This window comes from Strix uralensis, chromosome 1 (genome assembly GCF_047716275.1).
Source record: "Strix uralensis isolate ZFMK-TIS-50842 chromosome 1, bStrUra1, whole genome shotgun sequence".
Taxonomy (NCBI): domain Eukaryota; kingdom Metazoa; phylum Chordata; class Aves; order Strigiformes; family Strigidae; genus Strix; species Strix uralensis.
The window spans coordinates 123,205,017-123,226,623 of NC_133972.1; the positions used below are offsets into that span (position 1 = coordinate 123,205,017).

Here is a 21,607-nt window from a genome sequence, read left to right on the forward strand (position 1 = left end):
TATGGGTCAATGGAAGTGCTAGCCCATGGATTTTTAAGACCTTTGTTCTCCATTATACAAATAACTTGTGTAAAAGGAATATCAGTCAGAGTAAACTAGGCATAATCTGGTTGCATTTCTTTGAGGGTGGTGCCATGTGCTAAGTGTGAGAGGGGCACATGGCTGAACCTGCTGGGAACAAGTTTAGCAATGGCTGAATGACATCTCAACATCTATTAGTGGGTGTAAGGGTAGGCGTCAAGATACCTGGGCTGTCAGGGCTGCCTGTGGCAGGAGACTTACCAGACAAGTAACTCAAGAAAACAGCTTCAGGGAAAGGTATTAAGATTATCCTCAGTCTTACAAGATTATAAACGTGACAGATCCCAATCACACTGTTGTGTCCTCCTGGATGCAAAGCGCTGGTTGGTAAATGCACAGTTGGGGATGGTTCTGGCAAGGTGAGGAGTGGGATCCTTGTTGTCAGGGCAGACGCAGGCAGAGGGGCTCCCAGGGGATGTGTGAGGGGTGCAGCTGTGGCCACAGCACACCCTGAGCTGGGGCATGCACTGCCCGGATTGCAGCCATAGGCACCAGTGGGACCTATACAGCAGCAGTCGGCAGGGACTTCCCTTACTGCACAGACACGGTGCCTGTCATAGTGTTCCCATCAGCAGAATAGGTTCTTTACTGCAGTATCATCCAGCTCAGAAATGAAACTAGCTCCTCCCTGCTTACAAAAAAGACACCTGCCCTCTCTGGTTTTTCCCCAAGACAATTTCCCCACGTGCCTCATGATTTTATTCTTGTCCTTCTAAACTTGAATAGGTTTTTAATAGACTACCTGAACAGCTTGCATATAGACTAAACCATCCCACTGAGAGTTGACCCTTGCACATACCTGTTCTTATACAACTGCCGTGGGCGAGAACCACGTACGTTCCTGTGGACCAGTTTGTGCACATAGCCTGTGGTTTCCATCAAACATGGAACCAGGTCAGTAGAAATTCTGACATTACATTGAACCATTGCCCTCTCCCTGGAAGTGTTCAAGGCCAGGTTGGACGGGGCTTTGAGCAACCTGATCTAGGGGAAGGTGTCCCTGCCCATGGCAGGGGAGTTGGAACTAGATGATCTTTAAGGTCGCTTCCAACCCAAACCATTCTTTGATTCTATGAACTTCAGGTTTTATGAATAGAATTTTGGTAGGTGTTACTTGGCTTGAACAAAATTTTCCTCACATTCATTCTCACATGTACAATTAAATTAAGTGAAAGGTAGTAATCAACATAAACATTGCAGAAGGTGGCTCTGAGAGACAATGGCTTTTCAGAAACAGCTTTTGCAGCAAACAGACGCATGCAGAACTGTTGACTTAACTATTGTTTGACTAGCAGCTGATTATTGTCTTTACAACAAATACATGTGGAATCAAACACTGAAAATCAGCCCTCTAATTTTAGTCTGTTTTCTACATAAATATATGTACATTCTGGGAATTTCTTATAGCTAAAAAGACTTATTCATAAAGTATTATGCAAATTCTACAGAGAACGAGTAATTTCTGAGATGCATATATAAAATACATCCATAAACTTGATAGAAATATTACCTGTGGAAAAAATGAATAAATATTTGATTCATGAACTCTTCATCTCCTGGAAAAAAAGTATTTCTAGGATATATCCTAGCATTTTGTCTTAGTTCATATATCAGTCATTACATCTGATAATATAACTGAATGTTTTTCTTGCTAAGAAAACAGTGAGTGAGCTTCTGCTACTCAGCTGGCTTCTTATCTTTATCAGCAGACACAGTTTTTCAGAATATTTCCATAATCATAATAAAGATCCCTTTATCTAGAACACAGATACAATAAGAATAAAATACACAGTTTTGAAAATGCTTTTTGTCCTATGGACAAAGAGCCACAGCAATATTAGCTAAAAATAAAATGCAAAGTCAACATTTTGTGTCACCCCGAAGGCTAGCTAAGTCTAGCAGTAAGTAGTCTGAGTGCATACCCTGTTTTTCTGAGGAGTTTGGATGCTATTGCAGTCACTGAACTTAACAGACGTTCTGGATGAAAAGGACTTCTGGAAATTCAGGTGGATCTGCTTGATGTGTTCATCCTAAAATCAACAGAGTTTCTGAGTACCTTAAAGACCTCTAAAGCTGGTGTCCTCCCTGGTTCCCTGTGACATGGAGGAGCACAGGTAGTGCAATGGATAGAAAACCCTCCTGGGGCTCCCTCCCATGCCCAGGATGTCGTCCCAGGTGGCTCACGCATGGTCATGCAAGACACAGGTGCTGAGCCAGGCTGGAGTGGTGCTCTCTGAGCTCTCTCTGAAACCCCTGACCCTTCTTTCATGGCATGACAGCCTTTCACTTAACTTGAGGAACCCAGCTTTGAAAACGAAATCTACACAGAATGTATTTTTGAGTGGTGACTTTCATAGCTGGGCTTTAAAATAGCTAGTGCTTTCAGTAATTGTTTCACTGGCATGTGACCATGAGTGTCACAGCAAAGAAAACTGCAGTGTGGATGATAGCTCAGGGCTCCTTTCTCTGGTCCCTGCCCTTGTTTGTGGCTCTCAACCTGTAAAGTGACAAGTCCTTGTCCTGCGGCACTGAGAGCTCTTCCCCTCAGTCCTGGGGATGGCATGTACTGAGCGACCATGCTCTGGATCCAGCCATTGGCAGTCCAGCAGCAAGGCAGGACTGGCTGTGGTTGAAAAATAAAGAGTTCAGCTATTTAGCACAGAGAAAAACCACCTATACACAGACCACAGCTTATCAGCTAGCCCTTGTAAAGCTTCCTGTTGATGGTTCTGTGCACTGGTTAAACCGGTTTCTTTGGATTTGTCAGACCTGACTTATTAAAGAAGCTGGAAAATTAGGTTTGCTAGACTGTATTATCAAAGCAGTGTTGTAAAATAGCACAAAATAAATTTGCCCATTAAAAGACAAAGACAGGTCAACCCTAACGTACAAATTAGTATGGGTAGACACCAGCATGTGGTTTCACCCACTTTACTCAGCAGGTTTATTGGTCGTATCTTCCATAAATTGTGAAGCAGGTTTCCTATCTAGCAGAAACAGGGCACTGAAACAGCAACCTGAGCCAGCTGAACAAACAATTCATGGTTAGAATGGGACAAGAACATTTCTAAAGTCGTCCTCTATAGCAGATATAAAAGCAGTAAAACAATGCTCCTCTCCTACCCCCATGGCATTGCTTTCTTAATTTTTTTGTTAGTATACAGATCTAAGCCAAGGCTAAACACCACGCACAGGCTATGAAAGGGTCTCTTTTGCTGCCCTTCTGATTGTGGATATGCACACACATGCACTCTAAGAGGTTGACTATTTGCAGTGTCCTCACAGTTCATAATTACTCTCAGCCACCTTCCAGTAGTCCCAACTTGAACGTGGGAGACTCCAAAATGATGTCTGCTACCCAGACAGCATCCATGGTTTGTGTATTCACCTATGCGTTCAGGGCAGCAAAGCCCTGGTAGTCAAACATCATCAATCAAGTATGAGAAAAGGAGCTACAGTATTCTGCATGTATATAGTACATATGATGTATAGCACATTGCCTGATCTCAGCCTTTTAGTGCAACACAATCAAACCTAGACAGACACTAAAAAAACCAGACATTTTTCTTCAAGTCAAATGAATTACCGATTCTGTTGAGAGCCTTGTGCTCAGAAAATTTTTGAGGTTTCATAGCATATACCTCATTGAGGAAATTGGAAGATTAGCTTTTACAGTCTCAGACAGTTGCACATTGTCAGAGCTCTCTTGCAAAATAATGGTTGCTCTGAACCATAGTAATTAATACAACTTCTTGGTGAAATGTGAGAATTAGAGAGTGAAAACCTTTTAATGAAGTAATTTTAAACATGTCTTGGTGGCACAGGGGCAATCAGGGCATGTAAACCCACTCTGACTCAAGCTGCTTCTGATGCTGGAGATGGCTCATTCAGAGTGGCACAGGATCATAGACACCCTTGTTGAAGAGTTGAAATACAGGAAAATGCTTTTCTCCCATAAACAAGAATTCAATTTTCTTGAACAGTAACCAGCTTTCACCACACCTTTTTCTCCAAAGCATACTTGTGACAAGTTTTTGGACTTTCTGCTCCAGCAAACCATTGCAGGCCCTCAGATTTTTTTTTTGTTTGTTTTCCATGCGTATCATCAGACCTCGAAATAAAATGCAGTTTTATCCTCTCCATGATGAGCTTCTGACCACTGCCTTCCCTGCTTCTCTTCCAGTCCAGCTCCTAAGGCTATTTTGCACCAGCCTCCTCCAGCAGCTCTGCAGATGTGGCTTTGTGGCATCCTGGCAGTGGAGGCCACGGGCTCCTCTCCCGCGCTACGTAGGAGATCTTTATGTAAAGAGGGTCCCCTGGATTATGGAAAGAGAGGCAATATTTAGGTCCCAAGGGAAAGAAATCTGAAAAAAATCTAGAGGCTGATCTGGTACTTTTTATTTCCTTTCTGGTCTGATTCATTCTGATACACGCAGCCAGTTCTCTGTGGTAACTTCCTACTGTTGTCTCTGCTGTGGACATGGAAGCACCAGATTGTTTTTCTTTAAGAGCTGGTGTTTTGTTTAGGAGGTGTAGGGCATTGGTGAAAGATCTGTATTTCCAGAAGCAACCAGAGGGAGTGGGGGGAATATGCTTAGTGGGTACTGTGGTTTTCCAAATTCAGAGATGCTTTCTGATGTCAGCCTCAAAATCTGTGCCAAGTTTCATACATCAGCAAACAAGGCTTCCAGTGAACAAGCAAGCTGTTGTGAGCAGCAACCATTCAGCAATAAGCAGTGGCAAGCACAAAATTAATCATATGCCAGGTTTTGTTGCTTGTGGATTGCCTTTCTCAAATGGGAGAAATGATTCCCCCCCTGCTCTATAATTTACTGCTGCACCACAAGACCATCTTACAGGATCTGAGATATTTACCATAGGTAAGAGGTGTTAGAGCGTTCAGACAGACAATGAAATCATACTTCATCTGCTGCGGGAGAACTTTCTAATGCTGTATGCATGTTTATTATTAGAAACCGTCCTTTATTAAAGGGTAAATACCACTTTGCTTTTAAACATACTTTTAAGGAAGAAAATAGGATTGCTAAAAGAGAACAATCCAGGAGAAGGAAAATTGATCATTCTGCATTTTTCGAAGCATTACATGCAGCAGCTCTCTTGGGGATCTAAACCTTTTCCAAGAAGAATGACTAAGCTGGTCCCTTAAAGGAAACAGTGTTTTACTAACAGTGTAACTGGTATGAGACTTATAGGTGCATATGGTGGTTTTCGGACAGTAAAGAACAAAATAGCTTACTAGGGCTTGTTGTCCCGCTTTGACCAGTGTAGGACAATGGATGAAAAATTGGGGTGAAATCCTCACATACAGATCTGTGGCACACAATGTCAGAAAAATCAGTGTTGGAGAGCAAAGCAAGCAAGTGCAATAGCCCTGACAACCAGCTTAGCAGTAGGTCCTAGCATTTGGATCACAAGGGGAGATTTTTGGAAAGGTGGAACATCAGTAAATTCTAACACTAAACAGATTAGAAGATGGCACAAATTGCCGTCACCATGTCTTAAAGGAATTTGAGGGGATGCAGACTGTTGGCCAACTTTAGAGGGAAGAAGGGTCTTTTTAGTGGACATTGTACAATTGTCAGTGTCCTGAACATAATAAGGAAAGAGGGTATATTTATAAACAATCGGTTATTTATTGGCATTTTATATCTTACATCTTGATCAAGCTTCTCTTGACTTCTTGCCAATCTGCATCTCCCAAAACTATAAGAACATAGCTATAGGCAGTCCACGCAGTTTTATGGAAAGTGGATCTTGACCTCAAGGAGGTTTTGATGTTGCTTAACGATGCATCAGAGCTTGATAACTAAAGGTTTGGCTGTAAAACAGATAGGTTACTCTAAGGTATTTGATTTAATGCCACACAGGGACTTTGCAGGTGATGCAGAGATTTGGAGACTCATTAAAAAATACAAGGCGGTTGCTGTAAGTGTCCTGGTTTCTGAGATAAGCTCTGTGCAGGCAGATAATGTATGCTTTCACGTAGCCAAATCTTGAGCTACCTGCCTATAAGGAATGAAGGCAAGTCATGCTCACAGGAGGGATTCAGCCCTGATAGTTAATGACTGAGATAGATGTGGGGCTGGAGGAGAAGGGGTGAGAAGCTGTGGGATCAGTCATGCTTGAGTGTCAATGCAACATCATATCTGGGAGGGCTGATGTGATTACTGAGCACAGAGTCTGGCAGGTCGTCAGGGCTAGACACTGATCTTAAAGGTAAGACTGAAGGATAGGATATTTATATCTGCTATCTGTGCAACTGCTGAGGCCAGTGATACTGCTCAGAGACCAAGAAGGGTGATGGGGTAAAACTGGAGAAGACTCAAGGAGGAACCTGGAGAACAGTGATCTGAAAGCTTGTGATAATAGCAAACTTTGACTTCATCCATGGATCAAACTGTTTCAGGAACAGGAAGCTGAAAATCGAGGGAGTCCTTTGGTTTAGCAGAGAAAGGTCTTGACCAGCAGCTGGAAATTCTTGTCCGATAAGTGTGGACTCCACAGAGTTGTGGTGTGTTTCACCTGGGTTGGTGCTGGATTTGTCTGTTTAGCTTCAGCCATAGTGGTGAGTTGTCAGAACAGCTCCTTGTCTCTCTGGGTGGACTCCTTTCACTAGGGCTCCTTTCACTAGAAAAACATCTGTCCTGGATTTCAAGGTAGTCTGCCTAGAAAGCCTGTAGAGGGAATGGGACTCCACTACTCATTTGCTGTGTAATGTATGGCACCAGCACTTCTGTAAAGACTCAGTAGCACAATACCCTACCTGTGCAATAAAAAAGAGGAGGGAGAAATCATTCATGATGGAAGTTTTATGACTACGAATTCCTCAATGGTTACATCTGTTGCTTTGCTTATTGTGGTGGGATTTTAAAATTTTAGTCTTTGATTTCTTTTATTTTCTTTTATATTTTAGAATAGTCCTTATCAGCAGCAGAAGATCCTTCTGTAGCATATTTTCAGTGCTGCCATATCGAGACTGTACCCAAGTCGGGTATGTATATTTATACATGTACTACATAGTCTTTCTGGGCCTGCATGTAGACCTGATAATGGACAACAGCATGATGGAGGCTAATGCTTTTACATACCTGCTCTGAGAGAGATAAATGCACTTAGATGTATTTGCCTTGTGGAACATTACCAGGTTAAAACTACAGCTCTCAGTCCCCAGTTTATTTATATGTGTTGTGGTATCTTTGATTATTAAACTGGAGAAAACTACCCCCTTGAATCAATGTTCTTGAAAAATGCACTGGTTTTATTGTTTTTTCTGACTTCATTCATCTTTGACAAAACAAGTACTCTAGACAGCATAGCTTTTATTTTATAAGCAGTCAGCTTTCTCCTTCTCCGATGCAAACATGGTGCTACTGTATCTAGATTTCCAGAACTATAGAGAAATATGTCATTGAATCATATCATCAAATAACCTTTTTATTGTATATTTAGCCATTGGCCAGATCATTCAGTGAAAACAGATTATTTTGGCAATAAACCGTACAGGTTCTTAGCTGGTGTAAGCAATGTCCGTGGAGCTGCCTTGCATCCCTCGACATGCTGAGAGACTAGACCTCTGATAGAAAAGTTAATATTCAGATTGAAGCAGTTCTCCAAAGACTGAGAAAGCTTTTTGCTCGTCCACTGAAACTTCAGAAGTGGGAGAAACTGGATTTGGCTAGGAGACGTTGTTTGGCAGGCTCTGGGGCACAGCTTGCTGGGTGCCTTCAGAGGTGCAGCGCAAAGCTGGGAAGGGCAGCGCTGGTATGCGGCAGCTCTGTCCCCCCTGGGGTAGAGGAGTAAAGCGTGGCCACCGTGGCTGCTCGCTGAAGAGCTGAGAGTTGCCGGTAGTTGGGGTCAGCTCAGCGCCTGCAGGGTACAAAATCTGCAGGAATATTCAGCTGATACACTGAGGTGGGTTTGAAAGACCCACAAATCATCCAGAGTCAAATTTATCCAGTGCATAAAGGATGAATTTGTCTCATATTTTTCAGCCATCTATTTAATTCTGGAGAATGTTTTGCCATAAGCTGCTTGTCCATCAGTAATTCAAAACAAAAGGAGATTATTTTTAATGCACAAAAGAAAGGAGGCACCTTTGTAGGAGAGTTGACTTGCTCTCCTGTCTCTTACAGTAAATTTTTTCCCTTAATTAAACTGGGATGACACATCGGACAAATTCTTGACAGACTGGCAGCTTTGTTCGTTCTTCCTGGGTACACTGTCATTCATTTATGGTCATTGCCCTGTGGAAATTGCCTCTTTAGTGAAAACTGAATGTATTTTGAAATGCTGATGACTGGTTATACCTTCTAAATTACAGCAGTAACGAGCCCAGCTGCAAACCTAAATATTATTTCAGCATGTAATGTCTTGTACCATGCTTGCGCAGCAAGAACAGCATAGGATGAAAGGTAGCAAGTGCCAATACTAAACAATCTGTCCCTGTTCCCTTTGCTAAAAAGACAAGATTAAAAAAAAAATGCCCTCTGTCTTTCTTCCAGAGCATCAGAGGAAGAGAGAAACAATTCAGTGGCACCTCCTTCCAGGAACAGCTGGTGCAAAGAACAGATGAGGCAGTATAGCATAAACTGTAGCCACTCTGTTCAGGCTGCACAGTGCTTGCTTACTTAGTTGCACATTTTGGATGTGGTACCAGCAGGGAGAGACACTGGTACCCTTCTGAAGTACTGTAGTCACAGCATCGTTTAGCTTTGCTTTCTCTGAATCTCTGGATTGCTGATGTCTGTCCCTGGGCAAGATGTCCTAACTGGTTTATGTTCTGCAAACATTACTGAATAGTTTATGAAAAGAAACAAATGGTTGCAGGGAACCATGAGCACATCTGCAAGTAGACTGGAATAAGCCCTGGCAGGGGCAGGAGAGCAGGATGGACACACATGCAGGGGAGACTGTTCCATGTGGGAGGAGCACATGGTGGAGCTGGTGCTGCTTCTCCACCTCTGTTCCAACTCGCGGGCGCTGCGGCCAGCAAGGAAATCTCCAGGCACAGCTGTGTTTTGGGGAGGCTGCCAGCCCCCGTTATATTGTAGGCAACACTGAAGAGCTCTACTGTGTCGATGCTGGCAGCTAAACCGCACTAACAGATCAATTTTAAAAACCTATCTGAAAGGCAGTTCCTGCAGTCACAGCTAAACTCTGTGTACTGGGCAAGGGTCGATGGGGCAGCATCACCCCTTACCAGCGAGGTGCAAGCAGTGTACTCCAGGCTGTGGCCCTTGCTTGCCCACCCTCCTTGCTAAGGTCAAGCTAGAATAGCAAGAACCCTCCCCAGACCCCCAAACTGTAAGTGGTTGTACAAATACAAATGGAGGTCTGGGGGATGCAGGGAGGAGACCGTGGAAGTACCTTAGAGGCTGGAGTTCGAGCTGTCCCCTGAAATATGTTTCCCAAATCCCTTTCCCCAGCATCCAGGCAGCTGCCAGCTCACTGGAGTGTGGCTGGCAGCAGGCTTTTGAAGGGAAACATTGTAATGAATGGTGGGTTTTTCTACCTGCAGTTTCAGAAGGGCGATCTGGTGGTCCTTGCTAGGGCTGAGAAGGAAGGACACCATGTGCTGGGGGAATTATTTTCTCTAGTTTTCTCTGTTGCGCTGAAGATAAACAAAAAGTACAAAGCAGAGTGACATGGTGAGGAGAAAAGAAGTCATGAACAGAAGTAATTACTAGAATTTTCTGCCCTCAAAATTTTGTCAGTACCTTGTGTCTGATGGAAGCCTAATGCTTTAGCTTATAGTGCTTTTGTGCAAGGGAAAAATGGGAGAATTAAAACTAAATTGACATAGGTTTTGAGATGTGTTATGTCCTGTTGGAGTCAATGAGAGGCAGGTACTTTTCTGGATCTGGGCCATAAATTCTCCTCTCTAGGTCTGGCTGCCTTAAGATTGCCTACATCTTTGGTGGTGGCATGAAGACAAGCACAGCTTCACCTGTTTCCATGGCCCACAGTAATGGGCAGGACCAGAGCTTGCTTTTGTTCCCCCAACTAGACCCGCAGAGCAGCTGTGAGAGCAGACATAGCCAGGTGAAAGCAATGTAAGGAAGGCTGTACTGCAAGTCAGGAGCTGAAAGAGGCATTGAGCATTTTGCCTGCTGTCTTTCCTTGGCCCCCAGCATCCTGTGGTGTAACAACCCAAAGTCATCAGACCCCTACGCAGGGTTTAGTGGTGGCTGAGGGCAGTGATGAGAGGGTTGCCCTGTACTGAGACCACTCTTAACAGTGTTATTTGCCCTGTTATTAAATTAACAGACACACACACAAACTCCTGTCACCGTTACCGGTTGATCTGCAGAGGCAGGTACAACCTACAGGATCCAGCAACACTGATAATGTTGTCTGAATGCTTGGCTTTGATTATGTTTTTATGAAATACTAAGTCATTGTGTGATGCATGGGTTAGAGGTGAGGCAGTTGAAGTGCTAGTGGTGGTACTGCAGGATCAGTTGGGCAGTTGCTACTCTTTTTTTCAATGTATCAGAAATCTTCATGGCTAAAGGGTATTCATGATAGAATTTTTCTGCTGAATAAAATCTTGCTCACCTGTGAAGCATGCATTGAACCTTTTTTACCATTGTGGAGAGATACCTGTGCTTTATAAAAATTGTTTATCCTCTCCTTTCTCACCATTCACTGATGTTACACTATGGATCATGTTGACACCCCAGTATTCTTTAATAATGCTTACAAATTTGAAGTATCATATGTAATGTTATGCTAACACTATTCTGCAAGTTCCTCTTTCTTATTTAAATATAATACTCCAAAAGATGGAAGAGCTACTTTGTGAAGCATGTTGAAACTGGATTTCTGGCTCAGCATCCACTTTATATCTTTCTTGCAGTAGATGAGAATTAATACCCATCTAGTTCTGCAGATGGACAGAAGATGGGAGGTAATGATGGTTATCAGAGGTGCACCTTGTGCAACCCCTGAGCTGCTGTGGTGCACGCCTCCTTTGCCAAAGGTTGTCACGGTGGAAGCTCACAGCAAGTGGAGTTGAGCCTTGGTGCTGTTCCTCTTCCAGGACAGGGGGAGATGCCTCCGGTCACTAGCAAATAGCTGCCCCACCACACATGCACTCAGCACATGCACGTACACATGCACGCTGACCTGCTCTAGGCCCTCAGAGGGGATTCGTGCCATGGCAAACTAATGAGTGGAGCTGTTTGCAGATGGATTAAACAAGACTTGAAGGAATTATTCATTTGGAGATGGGCTTCAGCTGGTTTAAGGTGAATTGCATTTTCAGCCCTTTGAGACAGGAGCTGGGGGTCAGACACAGCGGATAGTCGCCTTTTAGCCATTAGGCAGGTCATGCTCCAGGTGCTAGGGTCACTGCACATGTTCCCAAAGAGGAACTGTTATGGCCAGGCTCTCCCTTGCAGCCAGCACAGGGAATGTGCCAGCAGGTTTCTGCCCACCCAACTCCCTGGCACGATCTGTGCAAGGGCACTCTGCAGACCCTCAGTGGGACCCCAGCCAGGATGGAGAAGGACCAGGTTCAGCTCTGCCTCCAGGTGGCTACCCTGGAAAAGGCAGATTTCATGGGCAGGGGAAGAAGGGAACCCATTCTCCATTGCTTGCCTGCTCTTGGAGCTTTTCTAGGCACCACTTCTCCTTCAGCTTCCAAGGAGATGGTACACCTCTGGCAGTCCTCATGGATGGTGTCAGAGTCGCTCCATGTGGCCTGCAGGACACAGTGACTGCTTGCAGCCAACTCTGAGAAATCCAGTTCTCATTAGTATTTTAAGGTCCCTAAGCAGTTTCAAAAAAGGCGATGGCAATGTATGTCTGTCACTGTTAGAGGTGTTATAAAGGAGGAAGAAGGTATCGTATTGTCTTTCCCCTGGGAAAAGAAGTAGTGAAGTTAGTTGAGTTTACAGTTCTGTTGTGTTTTTTTTCATTTGGCACTCATTATGGTTCATCATTTAAAAATATGTTTTTGAAAAGGGACCTTTTAATCTTGTTTTTATTAACGGTAAAAAACATTCATAGATTGAAATCATACCTATTCTGATAATATTTTATTTTGTGATGTTGTAAGAACCTTTTAAGAACTTCCAAGTTCCTGTGAAGTCCTGCCCAGAAGATGAATCTAGAGGACCTGTAAGAGGAGGAGAGCTGGTGGTGTCATGCAGATGCAGCACTGCAGCGGGCTAGTCTTACATTCAGCTCTCAGCTGCTGGGCTTACAGTGACTGACTGCCAGTGGGGTGGGAGGTGAAGAGCTACAGGACAGAAAATCCAGAGCATCAGATAGTGCATGTCCTTATAAAAGCAGCCAGTTCACCTTTTCTTTTATTCTTCATGGCATTGAATTCATTAAGTGGTTAGAAGCTTACCTGCAGCAGGCATAGATGCTGAATATTGCTGTCTTGACAAGAATATAGGTATTCATCTGACTAAACTTGCCTCCAGTTAAGGGAAATAATGCAATATGAGTAATGGAATGGATTGAAGCCCAGGAAATGGACAGTTCTTCTGAAGGAAAGCAGCAAATCATTAGATAAAAAGAATTTGTGTCCATCAGAAATGCTGCAAACCAGCTTCATGTAGTTTCTAAAGACAAATCACTGCTGAATTTAACTTTGAATTTAACTAAGTGCTGGCCAGAACACTAATGAGTTCAGTGAAGCTGAGAGCAAGAGGTTTTCAATACCATCACTCCAAATAACATGTAGCCACAACAATCAATGAGTCATTAGGCTAGGCATTCCCGATGGCCTTTGTTACCTAAACTCTGAAGTCTTTGTTCGTCTTCAGTATTTAAACTGAGTAAGAAAGTCGTATGCAAAATGAGGCAAAAAGAAGCACATTTAGGTGAGGTTGACTTGCATGCAACACCTGCTGTCAGTTATTTGGCAGGTCAGGTAACAGACATTGCAGTGAGTATGGAAAACGGGAATATTTACAGGAGAAATGAGAGCATCTAAATTGCTACAAGGATAGGAGCAGTAAGCACACAGCAAAGTGGGATACTCTGTTACATCCTTCAGATTTGTTACCAAGTTCCTTGCTGTTCTTCCCCAAAAGGTTTTTGTATGCCAGGCAATTTTGATAAAGTCATCAATCTTGAGTACTTTTCCTGAGCATTTACCATTCTGGAGGCCTGGGGAGAAGGATAACTATCTGTTTTTAGCCAGTAATAGGGAAACTGAAGTATCTCTGCTTTTCTTTATCATTGCCCATTTTCCTGCTTCTCTTAAATTGAACAAAAACCTAAAACCAAGTGCATATTAGCTTTACAGAAAGACACATAAATCCGGGGGTTTTTTTCCCACAACAGGACATTTCAAAACTAATCATCTCATGCATGAATTTTACAGACTACCGTTGCTCATTTTTGTAAATTGCCCCATTTCCTTAGATTGAAATTAAGCACTGAATCTCCAAAAGCTAATAGGTTTAAATTTTGAACTTTTACTCTGTTGGGCGAAACATCAGGACAAGAACTGACGTGCTGACACCTGAATATGTTTGGAGAGAGAAAAAGGATATTGGTCCATTAAAGCCATCTTTCCAGGAGTTTTTTCACCTCCTGTCCCTGTAAATTGCCACTGGAGTTGTTGTTTTAGCAACACTAATGGCAATTAGGATCTGAAATCTCTCGATCAATTAAAGCAGGCAGTATCAGGCAGCGGGAGATCTGCTGCTGGATTGGCTGGCAGCATGTCTTTTCCCAAGCTGTCATTGTCCCTATATACAGAGATGATAAGTAGAAATGATTTACAGTGACGGATAAGAACAGTGTCTTTTCTTGATGTGTCATGAACCACCTTTGCCTTTAGAATAAATCTTAAGAGTCAGGAATCACTAAGCCTAAAATATACTCACAAAAGGCTTACATCTCTAAATAACAATTATCAGATTCCTTTTTGCAATAAGCAGAAGGGTTTTTCATCTATCTAGAAATCTATTTAATATTTAATGGACTTCTAAATTATTCACAGGTTAAAGTGTTCAACTGTTGCTGTCATTTAAAGAGCAAGTGCCCAGCAGGAGTCTTGCATGGGGCTTTGTAGATCACGTCAAAGCATAATGTTTGATTCATTAAAGAAATGTTACACTTCCAAAGGTAATACCATCCAATTTATATTCTGTTAATCCTGGCCTGACTAAGACATGGTGAGATTTCCTGTTTTGATTCTTGCCTACCTGCTCAGTAAAACTTTTCACTGTCCCACAGCAAATTTGAGATCCCAAATCATCTGGTACTGTTACAAGAAAATCTGCAAACTCTTGTTAGGTGGAGAAACTTTTGTTTTTTCTGCAGTCCTGGATAACTAAAACAATATGCTTCATTTTGAGTGTAGTTTATAACACTGCTCAGCTTTCTGGAAATGGTATGCATAAATAGAATATGTAGAGCTGGACACTGATGTAAATCAGGGTAACTCTCCAAACTTTGTCAGAAACTGGGATCTGGTTTTTTTGCCTCCTAAGGAAATGTCATCCCTGCTCTTCTCATTTCCTCAAGCTTTCCCTGCTCAAGTAAAGTGAAGGTAGTGAAATTAAGTTCCCATGATTTATTTTTGCTTTTCGGTGTCTGCTCAAATCCCTTGAAAACTTTAATAAAAAGCACTTCTGGAAAATAAAACAGGAAAGTTTTCTATGAAGGAGGTTTTCTTCACTTAAAAGCCTCTTTGGCAAGGACCATCTTTCCTACTCTGCATTTTGTAAGCACCTTTTACTACTGGGTATTGGTTTGTGCAGTTCCTCAGTCACATCAGTAATCTAAATAACTTGAACATAGTGAAAGCTGCTTTTTTTTTTTTTTTGTATAAGTGCCTATCCTCCATATATTCCTGCCCCATGGGGCCCATTGACTGTGATGCCATGTGAGGGCATGTGTCCTGAAGAACTTGGTGGCAGTGGTTGGCAGCACAGGTGCTGTGGCTGTATCCAAACAGCCATCCTGACTGTTCCCCAGGCACAACTCACCCATTTGGAGAGGGCAAAGCCTAGGTCTTTCCTCAGTGCTCTTGGGATTTTGGGAGTGTGGGAAGGAAGCAGCTGTGCTGGGGCTCCCCCAGCAGCAGGGTGGCAGCCCTTGGACTTGCTCTCCCAGCAAGAGCTTTGTTGAGGCATTTATGAACTTTTTGTCTGTAATAGGAGGGAGGGAAAAAAATCAAGGCTTGTCTTACAAAAAGTTGACTAGCTTGCTGTTGATTGTAGCAATAGGGAAAAGGATAAAGTCAGGTCACCTAGGAACTTCTTATTAGGTGTTCACCAAGATCTTTTACCAGTGAGAGGAAGATATGCATAAGCTAGGATGAGCCTTTCCATTTATATGCTGATAAGAAACTGCACATTGTTTAGTACTGATTTTCCTCAAGAGAGGGAGTTTAATTTTCTGGTTTATGGACAGGTTTCTCACCAAACAGTAATATTTTTTACTCTGATCTACAATACAAGCAATCATATACTATCTAGAAAGTAGTAGATGTAGAGGAGGGGAAGACCCTAAGCAGCCCTTGCAAAACACCTAGGATGAGGGGGAATGGCCGCAGTGTTGTTCACAGGGTCCTGAAGGTAGAGTCTTCTTTAGAAACATCAGAAAGATGGGAAAATGGAGGCATTAATGTCCCTTGATCTTCAACTAAAGTCCAGGAATCGTTCCCATTTGTGCTCACACACACCAGCTGACCCTGCTCCCAGAGCACTGATTTCAGTCCTCAGAGCTGCTACTTTTTTTTTAAAGCTGCTGTGCTGATTCTTCAAAGGGTGCCAGATTTTCATTTGATCAATTACAGAGTTATCTATCCTTGGCTGTTAATTGCATGGGGAAGTTTCTCCGTGACTTGTTTTCAAAGTCGTAATGGCATTATTTCCTACTATATGTCTGTAAGGTTTTGAGTGGAAGGAAACTAAACTGTTTTATGTGAATTATGTGAAATAATATTATTTCACGTAATTCAGATATTTGTGTTCGGTTTTGGGTTTGGGGGCTTCCTCAGGTTGTGTGTTTGCTTCGTAGATAAGACCTGCTGAAATGGTTACTATTTGGCATTTATCTCTATGAGAAATAGTTCCTTTAAGCACATTCTATGCAAGAGTGGAGCGGCTAATCCCATGCCTCTGACAGAGTTATTTTTACATAATTATTTGTCCAGCCCCTCAGTAACATGATATCAGGAAACAAGAATGATAATGTGACACTGTGCTAAGTGAACTCCAGTCAAGAAACTGAGGGGACTTTGTTGGGATTAGAAACTTGATATAGTCTTTTCCTTTGTCACAGAAGTATGTTTTCCAGCAGATAGACGTGTTGGATTTTTCCAGCAGTAAAGTACATGATTTATTTGGGACTCACCAACTGCCATGTTTCAGAGAAATAGAATGAATGACAGGTTGGAAAGGGAAGGAAACAGTGTGTGCAGAAACACAGTAGGAAATCTCCCAGAGCTGCAGTTGGGAAGTGAAGAGCCTGCAGGGCTTCTCCCTGCGTCAGTGTCAGCATCTCTCCCACACAGATTTTTAAGCACATACTTGGACCTCAGCGGAAATCAGCCAGGAAAATATTGCGAGATAAGTACTCTGGAGTTGTATACAGCTGTCATTTGCGGAGCACAAATTTGCTCATAGTCTTTTTTACCTTCGGTCACATTTTGATTGTGAGGCTAAAGCATGGAGTACGTACTGGTTGTCTCAGGCATCTCATTTACCTCCAAGTATAAGGTGCCGAGTGGGTCAGTCCTTCTAAAGTAGATCTCCCAAGTTGCCATCCTTAGACAGTGGAGAGCTGGGTTTCTCCTGACGGCCTCCAGCAGGAGGGTCACTGGACTTTGGACACTGTCCTGCACTTGGAGGAGCTGGAATCCCTCCCAGAGGCTTTCAGGGGCAATTACCTCTGTCTGATGGCATAGGGGGATTTGGGTATGTACTCTGGGAGCACCCATCTGCTGGATACGGGGCGATTGAGTGTTCAGGCAAAGAGTATATGACTTCCAGTTCCTTCCCAGTGCCAGCTTCTGTCAGAGGCACCCAATGATGGGCAACCTTGCCCTGCACCATAGGTGGGGTATGAGGTGCAACCTGGAACAAGGTGAGGGTTTTCTCTGTAATGTATTTTAGACAACACAAGTGCTGCCTGCAGGAAAAGTTGACTGGTCTGTGCTTTGCCTTGGCATGTTTGGCTTAATGCTGCTACCTTATTTCAGCATTGGGTGGTGGAAGATGAACAAGGCGTGTGTATTAAGAGCTGTTTCTGCTCTGGTTTCTGTTTCCCAGGGATATGAAGCTGGATGGTGGACGCCAGTGCCATTCTACTGGAGTGTGTCTGAAAGAGATAATTGGTCTTGAAGGTGTGGAGCTCGGAGCAGATGGGAAGGTGGGGATGCTTCAGTTCCTACTCCCTTAGTTTTTACGTAATAAGGGAAAAAATGGCTTAACTAATAACAAGCACAAATATAAACAAATTATAACAGGCAGTGTAACACAGTAGTTGAAGCACAGTATGTGTAAATAAGCTTAGTAGAAATTCAGGAGGAAAGCCCAAGATGTCAATGCAAACAACTCTGTCTCCTTGAAAAAATTTGCCTCTGGCAACTTCTGAGCCTGTAAAGCATTACTGGATTGAGCAGCCTTCCCCTAGCTCTAGCAGGAGGTATCACTGCGGAGTATATTGTCAGGGGCTTGAAAATAATTTCTGGTGAGAGTTGTAAGCTGTAATTCTGTTCGCTCTCAATTTTATTTAATATATTTTGCCTAACAGTATATTTTTCTAAAGAGCAGGAATTCATTAGTAGAAATATGATGAGTATTTCAAAATCCAAGAGTACATTCACTTGAATAGAATAAGTAATTACAAATCTTTAGAGGAAGTGATCTGTTTTAAATGAATACATAGAGGAGAGACAATTTTAATCACAAATGAAAACATTTTTGCTGAAAGCCTGATTTACTTTTTACCATTCAGTTTACCCAGTCTGCTGTCATATATGGATTTAAAGACCCTAAGTCAATGCTGCTACACATGGTGTGCTCACCTAACCAGGTGTCAGGCCAGACCACAGGCTGTAAATTCCTGAGGACAGTCTGTCTGCTTATAAATAAATGAAAGCTCACATGTTTTGTTTGATACCTGTTCTGACCTCCTCATAAACCAGTCTAGAGTCTGAGACTTGGGTTTTTTTTCAATATAATGTTATTTTTGGAAAATAAACCTACAAGAAGCAAGGCATAGCTTATTCCTGGCCAAGAGTACAAGCAGAGAATCAGTATGCTCTAAAAATAATTTTGTCACAAGATTTTCATTCACACTTAGTCCATGTTGGGCGGTAGTAAATGATCTTCCACAACATTGCTATAAACTGGAACTCACAACACCAGTAAGACTGCCAGACAAAATCCTAAAGGAGAAAAATACCAGAGAAAGTGCTTAAGTTTAGCAGTGTTCAAGTGATTTGCCTCTGGTAGCTCTGTGCTGAGGGACCCCTATAGATGATGCTGTTTCAGTAAAGAAGCAGCTGAAATCTGCTACAGAGAAGGCCCACTGAAAAAAACCCAACCAAACTGACATATTTTTAAATCTGCCCCTTGAGGAGGATTTTGGAAATCCAGTGTATTAGAGCTTGTGTGTATGTGTTTGTGGTTTTGTTTTGTTGAAGAACTAATGCCTTTGCAAAAGCTTTTTTTGCATGGATAATCTGACTGCACTGAAGCAAATGTAGGTGACTAGTGTTTGTTCATCTGTGCCTAACTATTAAATCCAGAAAATCCTCTGCTAATTTGGCTTCCCTTGCTTCCAATTGGGATGTACCAAAGGCATCCTGCTGCGGCCAAGCTGGGCTGGGAGTAACTGTCTGTCCATTCTGACCTTCTTTTTAGACGGTTTCTTATACACAGTTCCTATTTCCCACCAATGCTCTGGGAACTCGGAGAAACACAATAGACTCCACCTCATCCTTCTCCCAGTTTCGCAATGCAAGCCATCGTAGCCTTTCTTTGGCAAGAGCTAACAGCACCCAGGGGAGCATTGATGCAGGTAACTTCTCAAGAAGCTTGTTTTAATATCCTCAGGTGCCCTGGTGATAGGAAGTTATTGTGAAGGACGGATATATGTCATGTTTTAGCCCCCTTTTCTACTTAAATTAAGCAAAATATAGTCTCATATTGCGGGTGAAACACAGCTCATTCCCTGTTTGTTTAGCAAAGTTGGCTTATGGTTGATGGGAGGTTAAGTAAACAAGACTGCTGGTCATATTGACAGCCCCTGATGGCACTTGACATGCCTCCCTCTGTCACTGGCATTGTTTGTTCCTCCTGCATCAGGCTCATCGTTAACCTTCTTTTGCTATGGAAAATTTACAGTGGCAACATGGTAGTCATAAGCTGAAGGTGTAAATCATACTTGTGACCTTTATTAGGCTGGAGAAGGGCTATGTTTACAAAATGAGGCACAAAATATAAGCCAAAGCACTTTATGGTTAAGATATTTTGGCATGGTAAATGAAACAAATCAAAACATCTGCATAAACAGATGAAAACTTGTTGCCGAGAATAAAAGTCATTGTGGAGCTTTATATAATTTTCTAAGCCCTAAATTCATATTTGCCAGGTAATTCATAAGCTGTAGGCCCTCTGTATCTTTGCAAATTGTGTTAGTATTGAAATGCTTAGAGTTTTCAAGATTTAGAGAAATCTTTCAACTTTTCAAAAATCTTGCATGAAGATCATCTTGTGCGTTATCTGTGAACTTGTTTGCCACTTCTGATAAGTCCAGAGATTTCTTGGTGTAATGAATTCCTTTCTTCTATTTACCAATGTTTTATAGGTAGCGACCTGGGAGACTTTGTTGAATATGACCCAAATCTTTTAGATGATCCCCAATGGCCATGTGGCAAACATAAGCGGGTTTTAATATTTCCTTCATATATGGTAAGTGATATGTAAAATTAGGTGTAGCACAGATAAATTTTGGTAACAGTATTTTGAAGATTGAGGTTACATTTGGCTGTATTTTAAGAAGATTATTATTATTTTTAATCTACCAATAACAGCTGTTTGGAATGCTTTGTTCTACATGACAGTTACTTACCAGGACATGTAAAAACAAACTCGTGGAGGTATTACAAAAGTAAATGCTTTTATTACCACTGTATTTCATAAATGCTTTACATGAAAGGCCTGTTCAAACAATGTGCTCATTCTCTTGTGTTCAGAGGAAAATTTATACATCCTCTAATTGGCATCTGTTACAAAATAGGAGGGATGCCCATTAGGGTTTTTCTGAAGTCAGAAGCTGCATTGTGTTTTGATGCTTATCGTTGACTCCTCGAAAAAGCACTTTGGTGTCTACCTTTGTTTCCCAGGTATTTATTTCACCATGGGGTAGTCCTTCCTTTAATTTCAGCAATTATGAGCAGATCCTGTATATTTTTCACTATATTCAAACCCATAACTATACAGACACATAACTGTTTCTTGATCTGTGCTCTAACTCAGTGTTTTCTGTGGTGACAGACTTCTATAGCCTTTTTTCAGTTGCACCAGGTCTGTAGACTATTTTGGCAGGACTGTTGCAAGGTGCAGTGCTGTTGTATGCATGTGAGCATGTATTTGTCTGAATTATACATCTGAAGTAGTAGTAGGCAGCAGGGAAAACCTTCTTTTTTTTCTGAAGTGGTGACCTAGTACTCTTATCTATATACAAATAGGATAGAATTTGAAACACTGAGGTCTGGCATGTTGTCCATGTCCTCACTTAACTTGGAACAGCAGATACTATTTAAGAAACTGCTAATGTATGTAAAGTTACAGGTTCTCTTCTGCCCCCCACCCTGATCTTTATTTGATAATAGGGGTCTTGGGCGCTCCTTCTTCAAAACAAATGGATTTTAAGTGTTTCATGTAGCTTGAAGCTTATCTCCTTGCTGGCAGGAGTTTTCTGCCTGTTGCACAGAGAGGCTTAATAGGGCTCTGAGGCTGTGTTTGTGCTAAATTTTCAAATGGGAAGTCCAGTATGTCCTCTGATTACTTTCAGCCAATTTTACTTTTAGGGTTGGCAAGTTATTTTTTGGCTGCCAACCCACAAAGTGTCAACATTTTATGGCAGCTACGTCTGGGTGGAAAAATATTTGTTAGGTTTTGATCTGGTTATTGTCATGGACAGGGAACTGTCTTCCCTTAAAGATAAAGACGATGTTAACCAGCATCCAAAGTGAATATAGCTTTAGCAATCGTGGTTGTGTTTCTAACCTTCCTCAGGCTGCAAATGTGTGCCAGGCAATCTGAGTCCTCTACAGTCAGCTGAGGTCTTTGATTGCTTTTCAACTTGGTGTTGAGATGGTTGAGTGAGTCAAAGTAGGGCAGCCAGAATAGCGTCCAGCAGGGGAGGTCTCTGCCCAGGAGTGGGTGTTTGATGCCCTTCTTTCCATATGCTGGTTAACCACAGCATTTTGAGGTCTGTATTTGTACTTTTATTGCAAAAAGGAGCTGACTGAGGATTTCCACTGTGTTGACCTTGGCTGATTGCCAGGTGCCCACCA

The 21,607-nt window shown here is 42.3% G+C and overlaps 1 protein-coding gene across 2 annotated transcripts in view; it reads left to right on the forward strand.

Moving 5' to 3' along the window:
- CABLES1 (Cdk5 and Abl enzyme substrate 1) overlaps positions 1–21,607 on the forward strand; it is a 76,366-nt gene that overhangs the window by 39,533 nt on the left and 15,226 nt on the right. For both annotated transcript variants that reach the window (XM_074879496.1, XM_074879507.1), the window contains exons 4-7: positions 7,016–7,093; positions 17,349–17,448; positions 18,948–19,104; positions 19,894–19,997. In XM_074879496.1, the coding sequence (XP_074735597.1) occupies positions 7,016–7,093; positions 17,349–17,448; positions 18,948–19,104; positions 19,894–19,997 (439 nt within the window). The remainder of the gene's footprint in view (positions 1–7,015; positions 7,094–17,348; positions 17,449–18,947; positions 19,105–19,893; positions 19,998–21,607) is intronic.